Here is a 23605-nt window from a genome sequence, read left to right on the forward strand (position 1 = left end):
TGCTAAAGCCCCTACATGTTCACATGGTTCTGTCGTGTCTTTTTCACACTCACAGTGTGCTTCCCCCACCTCTCTTATCTTCTCTATTCTTCTTCCAAGTCAGTGATTTCTCTTCCAGCTCAACTGTACCCAACACTCCTCAGCTCCCTCTTTCAAATCATCTTCACACTTGAATCAGCAATTCCCTTACTTGTGCAAGAACACTTGGATCTTTCCAAGACCATCTGTCTCATATTCTTCTTAGGGCTTTTATGTTTCTGAGATCATTGTCCCTGGTATGGCATTTCTCATCAAAACCTTACTTTCAGCACTCTCTTGTTGGTTTCAACAGCCTCTTCCACAGTACTAGGTACATCTTCCATCTCCTCTTCCTCCTCTACTGAATTCACCTTTGAAAATCCTGCTTACAGCACAGTTTCCTTTCCTTTCCCAGTGTCATTTGTTTCAGTCTCTAAATAGCTGAATGGTTAACAGGCTTAAAATTGATCCAACCACCTTGATGTTAATATTTTAAATTATTAAGTCTTAGGTCTCTAATGCCAATAAATCATTTATATGTGCACATTTAATTAATAATCCAATCAGTAAAAACAACTTTGCATTCGCACCACATGTTTTATCAGAGGAACCAAAGACACATTACAACATTAATTAAGAGTAATAAATGCCCTGGTGAGGTAGTGAAGTATTATCCTACATGTGGGGAAACAGAAGCAACACACTTGGTGGATTTGCCCAAGGTTAATCCAGATGTTCCCAATGAGGTGTTAAACAAAAAAGGTAGGGATGAAGGTATATAACTGAGGTTTAACTCTCTTCATAAGAATTCCTGCAAGCAGGAGTTCCTGAATGACCCAAGCTTACCTCTGGAGACAGAGGTCTTGCAGCTGTGTAACTGGTGGGTTACATACTGGCCACTGCTAGTGGGACAGGCTGGGGAAAAAACCTTTCTAAAGCCCTGACATGACAGCATCCCCTCAAGGCACAAGTGGAAGAACAATTCATGTACCACAACCAGAGATGGTGGCAGTCAATACAGGAAGGTGGGTTAATCACAGGTGGTGTCAGGAATGATGAAGGGAGCCAAGCTGAGCCAGGCTGGCTGGGTCAGCAAAAGGGAAACACTTTGGCACAAACTCATGAAATCAATTTATTTAAAACTGATAATGGATACATACTCTGCTACTGTTCATTTTATATGGTTGGCTGTCAACAATCTGGGGCAGCCAAGCTGTCTGGGCAACACTTGGTGTGGTGGGGTGACCAGGCTGGAAGCCAGGTGCCCACCAAAGCCAGTCTGTCACTCCCCTCCCTCAGCTGGACACAGGAGACAAACAGGCTGAGAGTCAAGATGAGGACAGCCAGAGATCACTCTCCAGTTACCATTACAGGCTCAACTTGGGGCAAATCTGATTTATTACTAATCAAATCAGAGTAGGATAATGAGAAATAAAAGAAAATCTTAAAACCACCTCCATCCATCCCTTCTTTCCACACTCAGCTTCACCCCTGATTTTTTCTATCACTCCCCCTTCAGGGACAAAGAGGGACAAGGAACCAGGGTCACAGTCAGCTCATCTCATATTGTCTCTGCCATTCCTTCACTTCTCAAGGGGAAGAGTCCCCAAGCTCTTCCCCTGCTCCAGCATGGGGTCTCTTCCACTAGAGACAGTTCACAAAAAAGCTTCAAGGTGAGTCCTTCCCACAGGCTTCACAAACTGCTCCAGTGTCAGCCCCTGTGTGGCCACAAGTCACAAGTCCTACCAGAAAAGCTGCTCTAGAGTGTGGGCACTTCCCACAGGGTCACATCCTTCTTTTGGGCATCCACCTGCGCTGGCATGGTGTTCTCCATGGGCTGCAGGTGGATCTCTGCTCCCTGTGGCCCTCATGGCTGCAGGGGAACAGCTGCCTCATAGGCTGCAGGCAATTCCCTTGTGCCTGGAGCACCTTCCCCTCCTCCTTCCTCACAGAGCTCAGGGTCTGCAGCAGAATTGTTTCTCACGTGTTCTCACTCCTCTCTCCCTGATGCAGCTGTGCAGTATTCCCTCTCAACTCATCTGAAGTACATGATCCCAGAGGAGCTGCCAGCACTGCTGATGGGCTCAGCTTTGGCCAGTGGTGGGTCCATCTTGGAGCTGGCACTGGCTCTGCTGGACAGGGGGGAAACTTTGGGAAAGTTTTCACAGAAACCACCCTTTCACCCTCCCACAACAAAAACCCTGCCACACAAACCCACCTAGTACATCTCATCTCCTGTAGGCTGTTGCTTTTTTGCCCCATTCTAATGAAAACCACCTCCACTCCCAAGACTGATCTGACAGAGATAATCAAAAAGGGGCCACCCTGAATTCTGACATTTTTAGTTTCTATGCTTTATGTGTAATAATATCCCTTAAATATATCCAACCATTTTTAAGTAGGATCCCACCACCAAAGCAAAGCCAAATCCTGATACAACAGTATCCTAAACCAACCAACTTGGAAAGTTCTGGACATGCATTTAAATCCTGACCATTGCATTAGTGGGTCTCAAAATAATGTTGCAGGGGGACTGGAGTGCTCCATAAACACATTAACTCTTCTAAATGTTTTGCTTATGCCAGCTGGAAAAGAAGAATGATGGTTTCACTGCATCTGCAAGCTTTCTAATTGTGTTAGTGGATGGGCCAGAAGTCTGGCAGCCATGGAAATCGAAGTCTTCATTTCTCTTTAGGCCAAGAACAGTATATTTAATAGCAATAGCAATGGAGTCACAGTTCCAAGTGTCAGCACTGAGGTGCTGTCTGAGGCAGGGAACAACAGCATATGTTCAAGCTGAGGCTGCAGGCAAAGAGCGTGGGGAATTACACATCTGTGGGGAAAGCAATAGGAAGAAACACACCAGGAAAGCAAAAATATCTCATCCCTGGAGGCTGCTTCCACCCAAAGGGCTGCAGGCTGCTTGGTGGTAAGAACAGACAAGAGAAGGATACCTGCAAAGTGGCCCAGCTTGTAGCTGCATAAACCACTATTTATATAAAAATATATATTTATGAATTTTTTCCTTTATTTTCTATGCAACACACATGTGCCATAGAAGTGACCTCACCAGGACCTGGTGAGATAAAAGAAATGATAAATGGTTTCTTGTGGAGAAAACTCAAGGCACAAACATTAATATTTGCACGCAGAGAAGCTTCATGAAATTATACCTATACTAATGCTATTTATAACATATGCTGATTTGGGGAAAAGGACTTTGATTTGAGGAATGAAAGTTTAATTAAGGTAAAACAAAAATTTCCATTAATCTTGATAGAATTCACAGTCTGCTGCTCTCCTTCACCATCCACTTCAGCTAATGCTATAACAGGATCAAGAGCAGCCCTATGTACCCAAAACCTCCTGCAATGCAGACAAGGCTGGGCAAGCTGTACCAGAGCACGTGGCCCTCCCTGAACTTGGGAAATAGGACACTTTGTCTCCTCAAGATATTGCTCCAAAAATGCCCTGAGTGCAGTAGGCACATGTTTTCACTAGACAGGACACACAGGAAAATGAAGAAGGGATGTTGATAAACTTGAGAATGGCAAAGAAAAATGGCCAGAGCCTAAGACCTGCAGGCAGGTTCTGATAGCATGCATCTCATGTCACAAGCACAAGTTTTCTCTTGACCAGGTAAAATTCCTGGTCTATTATATTTAAGCTGTACTTAAATCTTCTCCCTGCATGAATTCAAGTCATAGAGCTTGTGTTAAAAACATTTCCTGTGTTCTGCTCCCATGGTACAGGTAAGGATGGGGCAGCAGAGCAGAGTATCTGCCCCAGGCAGCAGAACCATCTCCTACACGCCTGTGGCCAAGAAGGGCTTTAGGGCTGGCTTGGCTCACAGCCATGAGGGCTCTGTAAATCCATTATAACTATGGAAGAGGGAGCTGACCTGAACTGTGGCCAGGTTATGCCTGCAAAGCTGTTTGGAAGACAGGGATCTTTGCTTTGTAGAGTGAAAGATGCTGGAATCTCTGAAAGGAGATATTTCAAAGCCATTTTTGCAGGTCAGTTTTCAAAGTAAAGCCACAATGCAAACTATCAGCTTTCATGACAATATTGTATGGTATTGATATACACAATACAGTAAATGCATTTTATTAAGGTCTGACTGTACATAAAAAGTGAAGAACTTCATTAAAATCATGCAGAGTACAGATGATACACATCAAGTTGCTTTTGATATCCTACTCCTGATGCTTTCCCCACTGTATTTATCTGAGGGGAGAAGGGAGTGAGAAGACAGCAGCTATGCCTTAGGCATTAAGAATGATGAGAGTACAGTTTTACAGCTTTAGTACAATAAATGCAAAGCATCTCCCCTGCTTCATTCTGCAGAATGAACTATTCAAAAGATAATAATGAACTTCACATCATCTAGAGGACTCAATTGTGCCTTCTGCCTGCTTCCCTAATCTCAGCCATCTAAAACACTCCTGAATCCAGAAGCATGAGGGAAACCAGCAACTAAAATGTACCCAAGAAGCCAGAAATCACTGGGTCATTCAGGTGTAGAAAAGCATTTTAGATTTGAAAACAAAGGATGCAAAAAGAACAAACAAGGAAATCTACCAAGGACTGAGATTAAAGTCAGAAGCAAATACAGGATGTCTTAAAACAAGTTCAATAATTGTGAAAGGGAAAAAAAATCCAAACTTGACACAAAATTCATACTAGACACAAATTCTCTATTCTTGCATTCACCTTCCAACTTTCCCTCTCCTCAACTTGCTCATTCACCTCCCTGCAACTTACCCTGCCTAAGGAATACCAGGAGGCAGCCCCTGAATTCTAACTGCATTTTCTACTCCACTAAATCCCACAGATTTAAATGGGCAAAATTAGCTGAATTCACCTATCAGGCATTCTCCACAGTACCAGAGGAGAAGGCACCTGAAGCTGTAAGATGGGCTTTCTTTTGTTTACAGCTTTTAAATAATTCAGAGAGGAGCTGTCAAGTTGAATCTGCAAAGCTCCCTTGACTTTGGACTTGTGCTATCAGACTGCTTGCCTATTGTTTATAAAGACAAAAAGGAAAACGTTATGGGATCATATGTCTGCACGGGAGGGGAGTCAAGGACTAGGAGAACAAGGGCTGTCAGGACAGAAGGCATAAAAAATACAGATGGGAAAGCAAAAGTAGGCAGTAGGTGAAATACAGATGTACCAGCAAAGCAGCAAGAGCAAGTTGCCAGTTTGGTTGTGCTATAAATACACAATGCTTGCAGTTTCTTGTAGAATATGATGTCGTCCTTTAAAAAAGGAAAACCCCAATGTAAATGGTAACTTTAATTAGCAATTAAAAGCCCAACTTCCCAGCTATACAATTGCAGCTGCCTCTCCCAGATCTGTCTCACTTCTGCAAACCCATGACAGCTGTCAGGCAGTGGGCCAGCACTTAATAATCATTCCCAGACCTCAGACAGCATAATTCCATCCTTTCTTTCCTTTTTCTGGGCTCTTTGGGCAGACAAAGATTTAGTAGGTCCTGCCTGGGGACACCAGCAAACCACAGGTGATGGCATCCCAGGGAGTTCATACATTTCAAGGTGCCTTTTAGATTTTTTTCTTTTTAAGTGACTCTATGGCATGCACAGTTCTGATGGGGTTTTGCAGAGTCATTTTCAATCAAAGCTGCAAACCTGACTTTAAAGCAAATGACTGTTTCTTGAAGCAGCAAGAATGGAGAGGGGAGGGAAACCTCAGAACATGCAGCCTGCTCCACTCATGCACATCCCTCCAACCAGAATGCAATCACCTCTACAGCCAGTTGGCTAAACCTAACAAGAACTTTTTAAAAAGAGCATTTTAATACAAAACCCAATAACTACGATTACAGTCTTGCTCTAAGCTACTGAGCTGGATTAACACTTGGCAATTATACTTAGCTGTGGATGCTGCAAAGAAAATCCTGCCCAAGGGGGCTGTCCCCACGTGGTGGGACATTGCAGCTGAGGATGCTGTAGGATAACACATGTGTAAGGAGGGGAACGATCTGATTTAGCTGGCTGTCCTAAAGCAGACAGAGACCTCCACTTTGCTCTAGGAAGACTGCAACAGTGGACAAAAACATATTTATTTTGCCCATGACCAGTCCCAACTGGTCCCAGCAGCTTCCAGTCCTAGGAAATGTCATGATTACACCAGCCTTTTATACACTGTCTTTTATGCTGGGCTCCTGACCGTATCAAATCCTAAATGAAACGTGATGTAAGGCATGCAAATGAGCTGATGAAGACAGGATTCACATAATAGGAAAATATCATTAAGTGGAAAAGTTTAACTCAGAAGGTCAAAATCATTCTAACCAGAAATGGGGCACACTCACGTGCCCCAAACGTGGCACTGACAGTACCTTTCTTACTCATTCAGTGACTGCCAGCCAAAAGCAGGGCCTGGAGCTCATTGCCATTAATAAGTCCCTAAATTTCTTGGCCATGAATACACTCCTTAACTCCAGGGAACAGCTTGCCAAAAATGTGTTGCTTACAAGAGTCCCTACAGCAAGATGCTGCTTCACCACTCCCTGACCCCATCCCCTTTTCTTAAAAATTATTTTAAATGAGGTATATGCAACAAAATAAGCAATGCCAGCTCCCAAACTTCACTGGTAAAAGTCTGTGCTCAGGTAAGAGCCCTGAAATGAACACAGGGGCTGTCAAGTTTCCATGTCACAGCCTGGAAATCCTTTAATTAGCTGCTTCCCCACCATGCTTTCTCCTTGCCCTCAAAGAGCAAAATCCAGTTGATACCATAACTCTGTTCCAGGCTCTAACTGGATATTTAGGACAACCTTTTAGGTGTACACACTTCCTGGTAGAATAGAAGGTTAAAAAAAGACAGTAATTTTTGAAAGCATGTTTTTTTGTTGGGGCTAGCAGCAAAGGGAGGCAGTGGATCGTGCTGTGGCTCTGCTGGACACACTGCCCAGTGCTGGAGCTTGTCCTCCCCTGGGTTCTCAAAGAGGAGTCAAAGCTGCATCAAGTAACTTCATCCATCCATGCATCCTGCACAAGCCCAGGAGCAGCTCAGTTTATGGCAGAGCTTAAAGCCAACAGAGGCTTTTGCAAGTGGAGTGAGCCTTTTTACTGCATACCAAAGTAATTTCCAGCTAATACACTAAACAGGTTTAACCCATTCTGTACTACACCTCCTGACAACTTTATTCCAAAAGCCAGAAAGCATTTCATTTTCTAATGAGCCAGCAAATGAGTAAAAAGCATCTCTCTTTGTATAATGTACTCACAAGCAACTCTCTCATGCTTGTGATTTCTCTGCACTGTGAGACTGAAGTGAGATCTGGGTAATGCTCTACATTACTGTTTAAGAGCAATTCAATCATCTTTGTTCTGGATTAAGTCTTGCTCCCGATTAAATTTAACAGAGCAATGAATAGGAAATCCATGACTTGGGAAGTAGGCAGATTTTATCTTTAAACCCAATTCACAAGTAAAATCATCTCTCTCACAATACATAATTCTGCTACTATTCAAGTTATTTTCACACAGTGGCTATAAAAAAATTATCTTGAGATATCTCAAATGGAAATGACTATTTTTAATGCTGCCTGTCACTCTGAATGCATGCTAAGACTAACAATACTGCATCAAAAAGAAGAGCTCAACAATCAAGAAATCCATTAAGATACCAATGACTAATAGAAAAAAAAGTTCAAAAAGACTCCAGTATATAAAGACCAGAATTACCTACTGGGATTACAGGAGTGAACAAAACCCCTTGTGTTGCACCACAGTACTTCTGATTTTCTAATACCCTTCAGCTACGTAAATATTAGAATACAAACTCCACCTTTGCTGACAAAGGGTGAGGGAAGACAAACACTTCTGGCATTTGATTTCTTTTTTTTTTTTAAAGCTAATCTGCTTCATCCTCCCTTGATTTTAGGTATTCTTTCTGAAGAGCTCATTCCTCAACAGACACCACAGAGCTGAAGCATGTGATAGGTACTCTGCTTTTCTCTGAGCCTGACGATGCTTAAAATATTTCAGAGCAGAGATGGTGAGAAATACAGGACAAAATACAGGGGACATAAGAAAATAAAAAATACTGTCCTCTGTAAGGACTTCACAACCTATTTCTTATCACAGCAAACTCGCATGTAGTGCTATGAACATCAGTAGAAAAGTTCCCACAAGGAGCTCAGGATCAGGTCCTGCCCCACCTAAACCATCCAAGAAGAGATACAGGCCTGTATAATGAAATGGCCTCTAAAACAAACAAAGCCACATACCCAGCACATGTTTGTGGGGATAAGGAGAGACAGAGACACTGGCATTTGGTGTCACATTCATTACTTCATTAACTTTGATACGTGATGAGCTGGGCTCAGATTTCACATTCATGTGTTACCTGAAATCAATACAGAAGCACCAGCCTGACTGAAAATATATTATAAACTTACTTCAAATCTGTTTGCAAAGGAAAACAGCAGAAACTTCAAAAACCTGTATGAAAAAGAGTTTTCTTAACACCCCATCTCACTCCACAATGGATAATTCATAGATTCACTATGAATAACAAAATCCAAAAATTTACTGGTGGGCTTAACAAGAGACTGTCCTTGACCCTCTGCCATGCTCAGACATCTCTGCTATTCAGGGTAGACCAAGAAGAATTTTGGCAGGAAGAGGAGGGGTGTCTGCAGAAGGTGGCACGGAGAGGGTCTGAGTTCACATTCAGGATATGCTGGGAGGGCTGTGGACAAATTACAACCCTTCACCTGTAACAGCACATCCAGCAGTTATCTGAAAGGAATCTCCAAAGCAGTATTCTTCTTAAACAAATTAATGAGTCTTTGCTTACTTTTGGAAACCGAAATATTTATATTTTCTTAAGTTTTGAAAAGAAGAAAATGCCCAAGCTCTCAATGTTGGCTGCTGCCTGCTATAACAGCAGAAGAGAAGTTGCTAAATTTACCTCAAATTTCCCAAAAATCACTTTCTTTTTCACTCATTTCCCAACAACTGAAATTTCTTCTGTTGCATTTTCAAGCAAAGCATGAACCTGGGAAAAACAGAAAGCCAACAGCAAGCTGAATCCTTTTGTATTAAATAAGGACATTTGTATTTCACTTTCATGTAATTTTCTCTCTTTTAGTGTTACTCCTGCTGGCTCAAATTTATCTTTTCAAATGCTGGAGATAATGTGCAAGTTGTGAAGCAAGACATGCAGAGAAGAACCTATTAACCTATTTTAATCAAGGATTAACAAATCAAGATATCCCCCAAGCACACACTCTCCAGACCAGAGCAGCTTGCTGTTACTTGGTTGTTGGAAGAAACTTAGCCAGAGCAATCTGCTGTGTAGAAGGTCTTTCTTGGAAAGAAAAAAAGGCAGCAAGGTCTCAATTGATCAACCTAGAAACTGGGAGAAAGAATTATGTATGCCTGATTAACATGAGGATTCTTGGCTGGTGATGCTGAGCCTCAGCCAGCATGGATCATGTGGAGGGACACAGCTTCTCCTGCTCCCACTGCAGTTAATTTATGTGCTACCTGCAGATTACAGGTAAAAGGAACTTTTATTTATTTATTTAATGGATCTGAACCAAACTTTCTTCCCACTGTAAGTAATATTACTCATCTTCCCTCCAGTATCTCTCATTACTATAAGTACTTGGGGAACAATGCTCTGCCTCATCGGCAGCTCCTCAGGCTGCCCCAGCTACACCTCTCTGCTTAGTATTCGCTTCAGACATACTAAAGTAAAACTAAAAAATCCAGTACTGCACCAAACAGCTCACTTCTCTCCAGCTTTAGCAACCAGATAAGCATTTTGGAAGTGATTATGACATACAATACCATAAGAGACATAATTATTTCAAGCAGCACTTCCCTCGCAGAATTCAAAACACCTCGTGCGAGGGTGAACGCCCATCAGCTGCACAACCCCAAATTTAACAGTGCCATTTCTGTCAGAAAAGGCACTCATTACATTACTAAACATAACTTTCCTGTCATACAGGCTTTCTATTCCTTAGAAAAGGCTGATTATTATAATTCTGTGTGTAACCTATATAAAATAATTATGTCTCCTAATCACATATCAGGTAGTTTCAATTCAGACACAAGATTGCCTTCAGAGGAGAGACCATTTTCACTCAATGCACATACTTAGCTCATCTAGTATTAGCTAGAATTAGAGCAGAACACCACCAAAAGAAATTTAAACAGGTTGAAAGGATACAAACCTGTGTTGCTGTTGGAAAAGCAGTCTGAGCAGTTGTTTTTTGCAAGCCTTTATTATCGCTTTATTAACATGTAACACAGTTGGCACTAAACTGGTCACAAATTAGTGGATATCAAAAGGCTTTGGGGTTTTGTTTCTGACAACTGAAGGGCAGAGGACACACAAAAAACTTCAGAATGGATACCCAAAGCCAAGCAGGAACTATTAATGCACAGATGTAGTAAAGTAAAGCTTTTCAGAGAAAACCACCTATGCATAAATGCTCCTACTTCCATTTCACCCAGAGGTTAAATTATCTGATCAAAATCTTGTGCTGGAAAGGAAAAAAATCCGTTCATATTTTTTCCACTTCATTTAGACTGTGTAAAACATTAAATCCTGTCATTAAAATTGCTTAATTAGGAGCGCTAGAGCAAAAGGTTGATGCAGCTCATGAATTGTAACTGCTGAATGGTGGTGGCCTGGCAGGACTTGCCATCAATATTAGCACTGAAGAATGGGGAAAAGAAAAAAAGAAAAACACAATATTGCAAAGTTGGTTTGACTTTAATTGAAGCAGTATCACTTGTTAGAGGGAATGAGGTTATAAACCAAATTCAAACAGCACTGACAGCAGACCATCACCCTTGTGGGGCAATTCTGCATCTGCACAGAAGCTGGCTTCAAAGGCAGTGGTTAGCTCAATGCCAATGGCATTGCCAAACCTACCTCATTCTTGCTTTGGTCCTGCTTTAGCAGTAAGTGCTGGGACACACAGCTCTTCCCCTGCAGTTCCTGTCTTTAATGACCCCTTCATCTGCTCTGTAGCACATCGAATACTGCCCGACTGGTATCAGCTCCTGGCATTCAGACCTCATCTCACTGGCACTTTGTGCCAGCCAGGGACTTCAGCAGATGGCACTTCACAAAGAAAATAGCCAGCATGAGCCTAGCAGTGGAAAGTAAAGCAAAGGCTGCTCATGCAGGAGATGCTCTGAGTCAGAGGAAACCAGCTTTAGTGAGAGTTTGACATCAGGCAATATTGGCTCAGTACCTACAGAACTTGCCAGGATCCTGCTGTGACCTACTGCTTTCAGGGGGCTCTGCTCCAGGAGACTACACAGAATACACATTATAGACAGTGGGTCCAGAGGAGCCCACTGAGCTGATTAGAGGGGTGGAACACTTCTCCTGTGAGGACAGGTGGGGGTTTTCAGCCTGGAGAAGAGAAGGCTCCAGGGAGACTTTATTGCGGCCTTCCAGTATTCAAAAGGAACCTATAAGAAGGATGGGGACAAACCTTTTAGTAGGGTCTTGCAACAGGACAAGAGCAAATGGTTCTAAATTGAAAGAGGGCCAGTTTAGAACAGATGTAATGAAGTTTTTTTATAATGAGGGTGGTGAGGCACTGGCACAGACTGTCCAGAGGTGTGGTGGAAGCCCCATCCCTGGGAGTGTTTGAGGCCTGGCTGGATGGGACTTTGAGCAACCTGCCCCAATTGAAGTGGTACATATTTACTGCAGGGGGTTGGACTAGATGGTCTCTAAATGTGCCTTCCAACCCAAACCACTCCATGATTCTGTGAGTATAAGTCCCACCCAAAAATACTAGGAATGAGCGTTCCTCCCCAAAGGCTAAGAGCTGTAGGAGGGCAGAGACAGAACTCCTGCCACCTCTAATTCCCACAGCAGCTGAAATGCCCTGAGACACAGGCACAATGCTAAGAGAGAAGTACACACTTCATGACAAATAGCTTTCCAGGCATCATTTGAAACCCCCCCCAACTTTACAGCAGCCTAATCAGTTATTTAATCAGTGGCTTTAGAGCCCAACAGGGTACGTATCAGTGGGCCCATCAGCAGCACTGCTGAGATTGGGTGGAAAGGGAACAGAGCTGTACAATAATTTAATTCTAAAAGTAAGTGCTCCCTGAATATGAACCTGCACTTTTTTTCCCTCTCCACCCCAGTATAAGTAACACAAATAATTCTCTTTGAAGTTGTGCTGTTTGGGACATAGCTTATGTAAGTGCCACATGATACCTACTGCTGCACCTTGCAACATTATAGTTCAGTGGCAAGCTGAGGATGGAGTTGGGAATGAAGTCTAGGTTCCATATGAATTCCTGACTTTGGTTCATCTGTTATAAAACTGATACTTGAATAAAGAATTGATAGTTACTAAAGCAGTTAAATGCCCATAGGAGAAAAACATCCACTTACAAGTTTAACAACAGCTACAGAGAGACTTCTTTGCATCCCCAACTCACTGTGTGTAACACAGCAATATGATTTGCAATTGCATTGGGATGCTCTTGTTTTTTAAAGCTTGAAATAGCAAGAGCCTGCTCACACCTCTGCTTGTACCAGCAATGATCTGCAATCCATTATTTCTACAGCTGTACCACTGGGATCAGCTACTGGAATGGTAATGTCAACAGCACTCAGTTATGTTGGCCACTATGTCATTCACTCAGTCTAGGAAAGATGACTCCAATAAGAAGGACCTCAGATCTATCTACAGCATGCATTCTACTCTTGGCATTAGAAGAGATGCACTGGTGAGCAAATATCATCTGAAAAGGCTGAAAGAGTAAATACTGTCTTCATTCAGGAAATAAGGACTTTCATCTGCCTTCAATTCAAGACAACACTGACCCTCTGGCAATTTTCTGTGATTATGCAAGGAAAAAAAAGCCTCACCTTGCAGAAGGAGAGAAACTGAGTTTGCAAATGTAAAGTTAAAACCAACAAAGAAGAAAAACCTGAGCCACCTACATTACTTGAAGAAGCTATTCTTAAAATAGAAGCTACAATGATATCAGAGTGCTGCAGTACCACAGGGGACCTGAACTTGAGAGATGAACAGAAGTGCCAGACTCAGCCCGTGTCCTCAGCAGTGGCACGGGCAGCTGCTCTGCACCTAGGAAAGGAAGAGCTAGCACAGCTCCTGACACACCAGCCACCTGCTGGTGTGCCAGCTTGAGCCTGAAACAGCAACAGAAATGGTGCAATACACTTTTTTGGCCCCCAAAACCACTAGGCAGGAGGAGCACATGGACAGAGGCTGGGTTGTGTGCCCCCTTGAGCCTGAAACAGCGACAGAAATGTGCAATACACTTTTTTGGCCCCCAAAACCACTAGGCAGGAGGAGCACATGGACAGAGGCTGGGTTTTCAGGGAATCTCCTGGCTCCCTTCACTGCAGTCATGTCCTCACTGGGAGGAAGCTCAGAGGGTATCCTGCAACCAGGGAGAAGACACTAAGGAAAGAACATTCACCAGTATTTTTCTTTTTCTACAGAACACTCAAAATTAAACACTTCCTCATGAATCTGGTCATTTGCATAATCACATTATCAAGATGGTTTTTCACATGGACTGAAGTGTCAACAGACTGAGATGCCAATACAATGCATGAACTGATATTAATAGAATATGATTTTTTCCCCCCACCTGCAAATTTCTCCACACAAGTTTTTGACACATACAAATTTTTGACAGGGAATAAAATATGGTCAGTCACCTGAGTATTTTCTCATTAATTCTCCTTAGCCACAGGAAAAATACAGCCCAAACCAGAGGATGTGAAAAGATATGGATATGAAAGGATATGAGCATGTTCAGAGCAAAGGATCATACATAGCTTGTGACATCTTTTATCTGCAAGTAGAAATTATTCTGCATAAGAAAACAGTTTTCAAGCAGCACATAAACCAATATTATACAGTATGTGTTGGTACACATAACTAATATGCTAAAATATGAGGGGGGAAAAAATCAAGCATGACACATCTTCTGATGTTCTGGGTCCCATTTGTTTTTAGATAAAATTTTAGATTTTCAAATGAGTAAGGGAGCAGTAGACATGAAAAAGGTAGGATGGAAGAGAAATCAAATACATTTACTACCTAAGAAAAGAGCAAAATAAAAGTCAAAGAAAACTCTGTGTTTAAAGCATTGCCAATGACCAGAGAGCAGAGGGCACGTCAAGAGAAATGGGAAGCTATCACAGACAGCTGTGAGCACTGCAGCATGCAGGCTATGGGGATTAGACAGCTTTCCAAGGAGGCAGAGAGACCTTTGAAGATTTTCAGGTGGGGGAGAAAAAAACCCACTAGAATAAACCTGATCAAAGCCACATCTTGCTTTTTTAAGAAGCTGATCCTTCTCAGCCTTCCATAAACTGCTGTGCATTTCGAGCACAAGAACGAAGCTGAGGACCTCTGTGTTTCCAGCATGAAGAAGTGGTGTAGGACTGCACTGAAGGAGAACCTGCAAGGATAATAGCTTGGGAGATGCTGCACACAAATGCTACGGGCCAATCCTGGTCTAGGAAAGAAAGGAGGAGTCAGAAACCAGCAGATGCCCTTCCAGAAAAAACCACAGTATTTTGGTGACCTGTGGCACAGCTGGTATCAGAGGCAGGCAAGGGACAGCTGGGTCTGATCACTCCAGGGAGCCTTTTATCTCCTATGCTTTTGGTTTCTACCTAGGTATTTCCTGACACCTGAACAGTAAGTTGAGGATGCTGTGAAAATAAAACACTACTGAGTTGAAGCTGGAAGTCAAAATTCTCACCAATTTTGAGATTTTAAAATTTCAGCAGCAAAGAGAGACAATGAAGTTTCAAGTGCTTCTTGTTTTCCCCCCAAAATCCCTTTGGAATTTGCACTTCAAGCTACAGGAGGTATAGTTACAGCTGATACAAGTTACTTTACAATGACACTGAATTACCATTCAGTTACTTGGGAATGACAGAGGAGGTTTCATTTTTAATGTTCATAAGTCACCCAAATTAATTAGCGCTTTAAAGTGGCAATGAATCATTTCCTAAAATAATTTGTATTGGCTAAATTAATTCCTGTGAAGGGAGCCAATTTGCTGATTGTAAATTATAAGAGCCCCTGACTAGCTCCTGTGTACACTGTGTACCATTTATAAGACTACTGGGAAACAAAGGATGGCTACTTTTCATCAGTGAACGAGACTGCAGCTCTATTAAGTGACTTAACTTACAGTGCTACAATTACAGGTTTCTATTTAAAGAATCCAAGCCAGACATCATTAAGAAACAAAGCTGGATGCTCAGAAGAAAGGAAAACTAAACAGAAGAAAAGCCCGTTTTCTGAAAAGGTGCACCAAAAACCTATTTGAAGGGAATATTTCATGCTCTTAGATTAACAAAGAGAAGTTCAGACATGCAGGGCTAATTGTGAATACACTTCCACCACAGGGCAATGCCCAAAGCCAACCTGAAGCCTGGAGTTCCAGAGCTGCCTTCTCTTACCCATGGTTAGATGACTGTTTCAAGACCCCTACAAATTTAAATTACTTTTAAGGAGTGATGAAGTGAAAAAACACACACATGGGTTTCTACTCAGGTGGAAGAGATGCTTTCCTACCACTTGTAGCCTTTCTCCAGGAGAACTCTTGCACCCATCCAGTATATCCCACCACCCACTCATCTTTGGTTAAAGACTGCAGCACTCTTCTCAATGAATTCCCCTTCTTTACTCCTCCAAAAATAAAAAATGTACATAATGCTTTACCTAAGTTAATTTGCATGGCTTTCTTCTGTTCTTATCTGCATCTCCTCACTGGTATCAAAGCCCTGACATTTCTGCTTGTGAAATCCTTCCCTGGTAACCTGCTTATCAGCAGTAATGAATACTTGTGCAAACAGGTACAAAATTAAATGGCTTCTTTACAGTGATTATGATAGATTGAGCCATGCTTAATCTACATAATCAAATTGCTTCTGTGTTCAGCTGTAATACCTTTCTGCTGTCCTGGGAGCAGGTTCAGCCTTGGCTTCTCTTTCAACAGCTGCTTTCTGAGAAACACTAACCATGCCTGGAAAAAGGGCTACTTTAGGTGCAATCATTTAACGCAGCATGTTTGAGGCACATAAACCCTGCTAGAGGGACCACACAACAGGTGTCCCCTTTAGGGAAGGAGAAAACATCCTGTAGGACACATAAGGGACACAGCAGTCTCCTCCAGCTATGATCCACATACCCAGATGTAACTGCAGTGACCCTTTTAAGAGAGATGACATCTCTATTCCCTTAAATGCACTAAGCTACTACCACTACTGTAATTTCCTTTCCCTATGCAAGAGTGTCCCTGCATTCAAGAGCATCCTGTTTACATGTTACCAAAATAGAAGACTGTTGTTTTCAATCTCCAGACAGATTCTTGATTCAAATGAAGCTGGTTAAAATGGACAGCATGGGTATATTATAAAATTCTTGACTTGGGAAATTAAAGGATTTAGTCCAGGGAATGTTCTGAAAAGCATTTCCATGTCTAAATCACGTTTATCAAGTCACTCAGCTTCAGGATTCTTTTGGCTTTCTCTTCCTTTTAAATATTGATCAACTTTTAGCATAAAACAAGAAGGGAAAAATGTTTTTTCCCCACAAACAATAAGCAGGTGCTATTTTAAAAATATCTAACGGCCTACTTACCTTTGTCCAAAACACAGTGCTGCAAGAATCAGGTTTGCTTCATAGTCATTGCTTCATTTGCTTTTCATTTGCCTGTTTTTTTCCAAAGAGTCTGACAGAATAAGTAGCCTACAAGCTAGTGTTTGTTTCTAAACCTTTTTATAAATTGAGACATGAGTAAACCTGGTGCAAAATGCTAATAAGCACTTAGGGAGAATAATTTCTCTTCCTCGTTATGGCTTTGATACAGGTGAAAAGAAGGTGCTGCTGGACCTTTGAGTCAGAAAGGTGACAGCTCCAATAAAAAAGGCCTCTGCATCTTTGTGAGTAAAGAAAAAGCAATGCAGAAGAGAAAAGAATAAAAGGATGGGTTCTGGCAAGGGCCGCTAGCACAGCTTGACTTAGTCTCAGGAGGAAGAAAAAGCCTAAATTGCATAAAAATAGATTTAAGAAAGAATCAATGACATTTAATCTGAAAGTTTTAGTTAAGTTTTAATTAGGATCTGAGATTTTGCACTTAAGTGCATGAAGTGAAGGAGTACATGTACTCATGCTTCCCAAGATAACTGACAGATCTGAAACTTACTCATCTCATCTCAAAAGGTTAATTAAAGAACAATCCTTGACAGCAACACTGTATGAAAACCAAGAGTCTGTTCCACTGGGGAGCCTGGAGAAAGGCTGTGCTGGCATCTCCCACCCCTCAGGAACTAACTGAAGATGCTGCCCAGTGACCACAGCATGGAGATGAGCGAGATGCTTTGAACCAGCCCAACAAGAAATGGAGAAGAGCGTGCCCACAGCACTGTAAAACCTGCTCACTGTGCTGCCTGTGGAGCTGGGGCAGCCTTCCCAGCCTGTGCTGGGGCTCTGCATGGCTGCTGGTCTGGAGCTGCTTCCACACTCACAGCCCTGCAGCAGAGCAGGTGGGATCACAGCCAGCAGTGAGAGGTGTGTGTGGTAATTCTTATAATTAGGAAACTAAGGTAGAGTGACTCACTCAGGATTAAAATTATAATTAAGATGGAAATAGGCTGTGGGTTCCCCAAATCCTGCAGATGCTGACAGCACTTTGAGGCACACCTTCTCTGGTTCAGCCCAATATCAGAAAAAATGTCAGCTTTTAGGGAAGCCTGTATATGCAAACCTCATTTGAAAAAAAAAAATATCACGGCAAACTGAAGAAACATTATCAAAATGAAGAATAGGAGAGTTTCATCATTTGAGTAAGACTTTGTGGACATAACTGAACTTTGGCTGTGCAGTAATTTAATTTCCTAAGAACATGAGCAAAGTCTCAATTAGGTCAGAGAGGACTGCTGAACCAGTAGAAGAGAAATGTGCAGCTGGATCAGTGAAAAGATATGGTGCAAATAAACATTGAGGCCTCTTGGCAGAAGCAAGCAAGGCAGCTTGCTTGGTATGTACCACAGGCAGAGGCAAAATCCACCTGCAGGCAGCTTTTTGCTGCTCTCTTTAAAAGCTAGAGCCAGGTATTGTGGCTGCCACAGGAGAAACAGGCTTCTTTAGAAGCAGCCCAGGGAAAAGCAGACAAATGCTAGAGAAAAAAGAAGACCAGAACAGCAATGGATTCTGAATGCTGCTTAATGGAGTGAAGCCTGAACATTATTTGGTGTGATCTTGACGGGCCTGATTTAACTATTACATTTTTGTATAGTATTTTTCATCCTGATTATGAAGAATTGTTTCACAGCCCTTTGTGACAGCTTAGAAGTTTTTCAGCCACTTAAGCAGAAGGTCTATCAGAGCACATTTATCAGAGAAAAGACTGCTGAGGAGTGGACAGCAACAGACATAACTCCAGGGGTGAGACATCTCTGCTGTTGCCTGTAGAAGAGATGCTCAGAAGAGTGGTGGGCAAGACAATCCAAGCACTGAAGTGAAGGCAGCTCAAGGAAGGGCATTTCTGGACACACAGGTTCCCACAGCATGTTTTTATCCAGCAGAAAGACAAATTACCAAACTTAAAACAGCCACTCTGCACCTGAGATCTGTATACCAAGCCCTACTAAATCCCCAGCCAGAAAGAAGCTGGTGATCCTACATCCCTGACTCTAATGTCCCCTGCTCAAACACAGCAGCCCACTTCTTACTTTTAAACACAAAAGGCAGTTCCAGACGTGGATTTATTTTGGTTTTGACTCAGAAGTGTCCATCTGAAGTGAGTTTAGCTCAATGACAACTGAATCACAGTTGTTGGGGTAGTGTCTACACATGCAGAAAGCAGATTGGTAGACACTGTCTTTGTGAATTGGACATCTCAGGACAGCAACTATGCAACAATTCACTTTGTCTACTTGGAAGACTGCATTTAAGATCAACTCCTTTCTGCCCCCTCCCAAAAGGCCTCGTCAAGTATCTGATCTGCAAACCTTGTACATACAAGAGTTACTTGCTCCATATTTCTAATGCAGGTTATTCAAGAGCACCCCGAATTCAAAAGCAGCATTTTGTTCTCCAGAGCAGCCCCATTCTGAAAGGCCACACTCACAAAAGCTGCATCAGGTCTGCTGCCACATTAGTACACAGGCTAGGGATGTGAATTCAGTGCCACTGGAACAGTCACTGAAGTGACTGCAGCCTTTACATATCTACTCATCTAGACACAAAGGCTGTGTTCCAATGAGCAAACCCAGACAGCCACAGGAACACTGAGACAAGGCTTCACAATGAGTATCTGCAACAAAAACCCCACTAATGCACCCACAAAAACCATCAAGTGCCAGAAACACAATGCTGCTTTTGGGATTTCAGATACCATACAGACTGCATTTAAGATCAACTCCTTTCTGCCCCCTCCCAAAAGGCCTCGTCAAGTATCTGATCTGCAAACCTTGTACATACAAGAGTTACTTGCTCCATATTTCTAATGCAGGTTATTCAAGAGCACCCCGAATTCAAAAGCAGCATTTTGTTCTCCAGAGCAGCCCCATTCTGAAAGGCCACACTCACAAAAGCTGCATCAGGTCTGCTGCCACATTAGTACACAGGCTAGGGATGTGAATTCAGTGCCACTGGAACAGTCACTGAAGTGACTGCAGCCTTTACATATCTACTCATCTAGACACAAAGGCTGTGTTCCAATGAGCAAACCCAGTCAGACACAGGAACACTGAGACAAGGCTTCACAACGAGTATCTGCAACAAAAACCCCACTAATGCACCCACAAAAACCATCAAGTGCCAGAAACACAATGCTGCTTTTGGGATTTCAGATACCATACAGAGGAATTCAAACACCCAGGTGGAAGAGTTAGGAACACAGCAGTCTCTTCTCCCCCAGCATTTCAGTTACCCTGCAAACCATCAGGGCTCTCACAATGACCTGCAAGTGTCCTTTTCTCATGAAAAGGAATATACCAAGCACAGTCAAACCCTCAGCAAGGCTATTTTGTGGGAAATCAGACACAGGAACACTGAGACAAGGCTTCACAACGAGTATCTGCAACAAAAACCCCACTAATGAACCCACAAAAACTATCAAGTGCCAGAAACACAATGCTGCTTTTGGGATTTCAGATACCATACAGAGGAATTCAAACACCCAGGTGGAAGAGTTAGGAACACAGCAGTCTCTTCTCCCCCAGCATTTCAATTACCCTGCAAACCATCAGGGTTCTCACAACGACCTGCAAGTGTCCTTTTCTCGTGAACAGGAATATACCAAGCACAGTCAAACCCTCAGCAAGGCTATTTTGTGGGAAAGCAGGAGGCATTCCTTCTGCACCCAAGCAGAAAGCTTACCCCATCTGGCAGTGCCCTCCAGCACACGGCGCTCACAAACTCGTTTGTGTCATCTTCTTTCCTGTCCTTGTCCAGGACACTTTTGACTGTATCAAACTTGAACGTCAGCAGTGTCTTTGAGAGGCCCTTATAGTATAAGTAAAGGGAATTATTTTCACTTCCTAGAAATAAAAAAGACAAGTATACAAGATCAGGTTCTGTAAAGACAAACAGAAATAAGGGTTCTTAGCTCTTAAGAGGTTCTTAGCTCTTTCATTGCTTAAAATAGGCAGAAATAAAGGTTCTTAGCTCTTTCATTGCTTAAAACAAGCCTAGACATTTCCTTGTAGTTACCATTGTGGTCATGGTGCCCTGGCAGCTGGAAGTGCTCCATTACACTTAATAATAGGACATGGTTTTATTACAAGACAACTGCAGCGTGCAGCACACCTGCAAAACATACAGGATTCCAAGAACCCTCCACAAACTCCTCAAGGCAAAGCATTTTGGGCAGAGAATCTGCACTACCACATGAATTACTGCTACATCCAGCCTGCTCAGAGCCACAGCTCAAAGGCAGGTAGCACTATCAGAGTTTTGCCTGCCATAATCAAGTATGACAACTTGGTCTGTGGAGGCTTAAGCAAGGGAGACTAGACTGTGCAGGCTTTATTTAGAAATCCATCCCAATTTCTGCCTTGCAAGCTGCACAGCAATCAGGGAACACACAAGCTGAGGTCCTCCCTTCAGTGCTGGCACAGCTGTCCTGCTCATCCCACAGCTATCAGCCTGTCACTGCCTTCCCAGCAAGAGCTGTGGATTTACAGAGCTCTGACAGCCCGGCTTAAGCAGTGAAAGGACAGAAGAGCCAAAGGAGTAACTAATGATTCAGTCTTCTAAGGAGCTGTTTGCAATGTGGGCACTATTCTGAATGCATACTGAGTGACAACTGCTGGAGCCTCACGTGGCCCAGGCTACTGGTGGTGCATAAAGATGTGCCAATTGTTGATCTTGAAATACATAAATTATATCAGCAGCAATGACATCAGTAGTTGATTTTGATGACAGCAAGCCTGAATCATCATGCACAAACAACTCATCTGCAACAGGAGAAAACCATCTACAGACCCCCTTAGGTCAGGACTGCCAATGCCATTCTCTGGGAGGGGAAGGAGTGTGGAAATTCACAAAAATTTTCTATTAAAAAGTCCATCCAGCTAAATAGCACAAGTGGTGGTGTGCTTTGCTGCTGGTGAGGCCCCAGCTCTGGGAACCCTGTTAGCACATCAGAGTGGCTGCTCTACTCACCACAGGCAATGTAGTCTCCATTGGATGCCAGCCCCACAAAGTTCTTCTCGTTGATGTGACCCTTGAAGGAGCGCAGGCAGTGAGGCTTCCCTACGTTCCACAGCTTCAGCTGACTGTCTGTTGACCTGAAAACAATACTTATATTTACCCTGCTGCCATATGGCAGGAACTCCTTCCTGCCTGGCCACCCTGCTCCTCAGCGCTCCAGTGGCAATGTAAATGTAGGAAGCCTTCGTGCACCACAGGAGATTTATCCCACTTTCAATCATATGCAGCTCAGCTTGAGCTCAGAAAGATATCACCTTATTTTAAAAGCCTGTCAAAACACATTACACGTTTGAATAAAAACTTCCCTGAAGTATTACTCTTCCTTTCTCCTATCAATTGCAGAGCCCTCCACTGAACTGCATGGCCTCTGGGCTATCGCTGCCTCCTCCAGATCCTCACAGATCCAAGACACACCAAAGTTATTTATATTTTAAACCTTTACAGCATGGATAAAATCTGTTCCCTTCTCTGTGCCAGCTGCAACTCTCATTCATGTCTTTCCAGGGCTTGGGTAGGAAGCAGTCTCCTCGCTCCCCAGTGCCCTGAAGCACATTCCCCTCCTCCTGCCCAATACCAAGCAGCAGCACAGAAAAACCTATGGGGGCTCAGAGTTGCTGTTAAAATTAAATCTGTTTTTCTCATGTGTAATCAAGATTGCATGGATACACAACTCAAGCTTCTACCTTTTTCACCTTGTCAGGGAAAGTTAACTATTACTATTCAAAATATACAAAACATGTTTGGATTAAATCACAATTGTTGTTTCCCATGGTTCACCAAAATGCAAATATACCTGCCTTCAAAATGTTTTTCTGTTTACTGAGAGAAAACATTTTGCCTTTGGGGTTACTAATCTGCTGCCTGGCAGATCTCAAATAGGAAGATCCCACATTTCCAGGAGATATAGGATTAATTTCTTCCCCCAAGGCTGAAGAGACATGAAGATAATCTCTCACTTCACAGGCATTATTTCCTAGCAGTCACAGCTTACATGGCTCTGGTATTCTGGCAGTCACTGAGATACACAGCTGGGGAACAAATGGTGATATGGTGGAACTGAAGCCCCATGAAGCCATTTTAAAGAAGGGGATAGTGCTGTTCTGATCCCCAAATCTGAAAGAGATTGGGAGCAGGAGCTGTCAGCCTCCTGGCTGGGAGGGAGGGGAAGCAAGCCATGCTCCCTCACACAGGTCATGGCACCAACCTTGCTGCTCCCTGAATATTTGGAGCTGAAAGGAAAAAACTCAAATCACACAACATCCATCAAATATTACCAATGACGTAAGACATGAGCTCTGCACCAGCGTCCCATTTACCTAAAAATATAGCACAAAGGAGGAGAGATGCACCTTGTGCTATCCTGCAAAAAAGCTTATCTCAGTCCTCAATGACAGCTGGAATGACAAAGGAGCGATAAGGGAGCTGCAGCAAGATTTGTTAGGCAGTATTATTAGTTAGTATGAGGTCAGATCAGAAAGAACATATGAATTTTATCTGCAACACTGTGACTTAAGCAGGAGTGCATTCCTAACCCCAGGTTGAGATGGGAGGCCCAAAACAGGGCATTCAGCTTCTCTGCCTGGTGCTTGTTCCACATCTGTCCCTGCCCTATCCTGTTGCTCATTCTCCCTTCTCTTGTCCTCACTCAGAGGAACAGCTCACAGAAGGTAAAATGGGGTATACTCCTGCTTTTTTTTTTGGCCCACAAGTACAGGCAGGTGCTTTCTGTGCTATTAAGAACAGGTGTAGTTTTAAAATGCTGCTTTTAAAAGCTTCAGAGTTGCCTGGACACTAAACTTTTCTGCAGGCAGGAAAAAAACAGCAAAAGACTAATCCCTG

General features: G+C 42.8%; 1 protein-coding gene and 1 non-coding gene across 3 annotated transcripts in view; both read right to left on the bottom strand.

The window, feature by feature from the left end:
* COP1 (COP1 E3 ubiquitin ligase) overlaps positions 1-23605 on the bottom strand; it is a 124406-nt gene that overhangs the window by 10817 nt on the left and 89984 nt on the right. For both annotated transcript variants that reach the window (XM_039730279.1, XM_039730278.1), the window contains exons 17-18: positions 21719-21843; positions 20432-20592 (exon numbers count right to left, since the gene is read on the bottom strand). In XM_039730279.1, the coding sequence (XP_039586213.1) occupies positions 20432-20592; positions 21719-21843 (286 nt within the window). The remainder of the gene's footprint in view (positions 1-20431; positions 20593-21718; positions 21844-23605) is intronic.
* LOC120512273 lies at positions 6003-6138 on the bottom strand. Its single transcript, XR_005629985.1, has one exon.

This window comes from Passer montanus, unplaced genomic scaffold (genome assembly GCF_014805655.1).
Source record: "Passer montanus isolate IOZ18808 unplaced genomic scaffold, ASM1480565v1 scaffold71, whole genome shotgun sequence".
Lineage (NCBI taxonomy): Eukaryota > Metazoa > Chordata > Aves > Passeriformes > Passeridae > Passer > Passer montanus.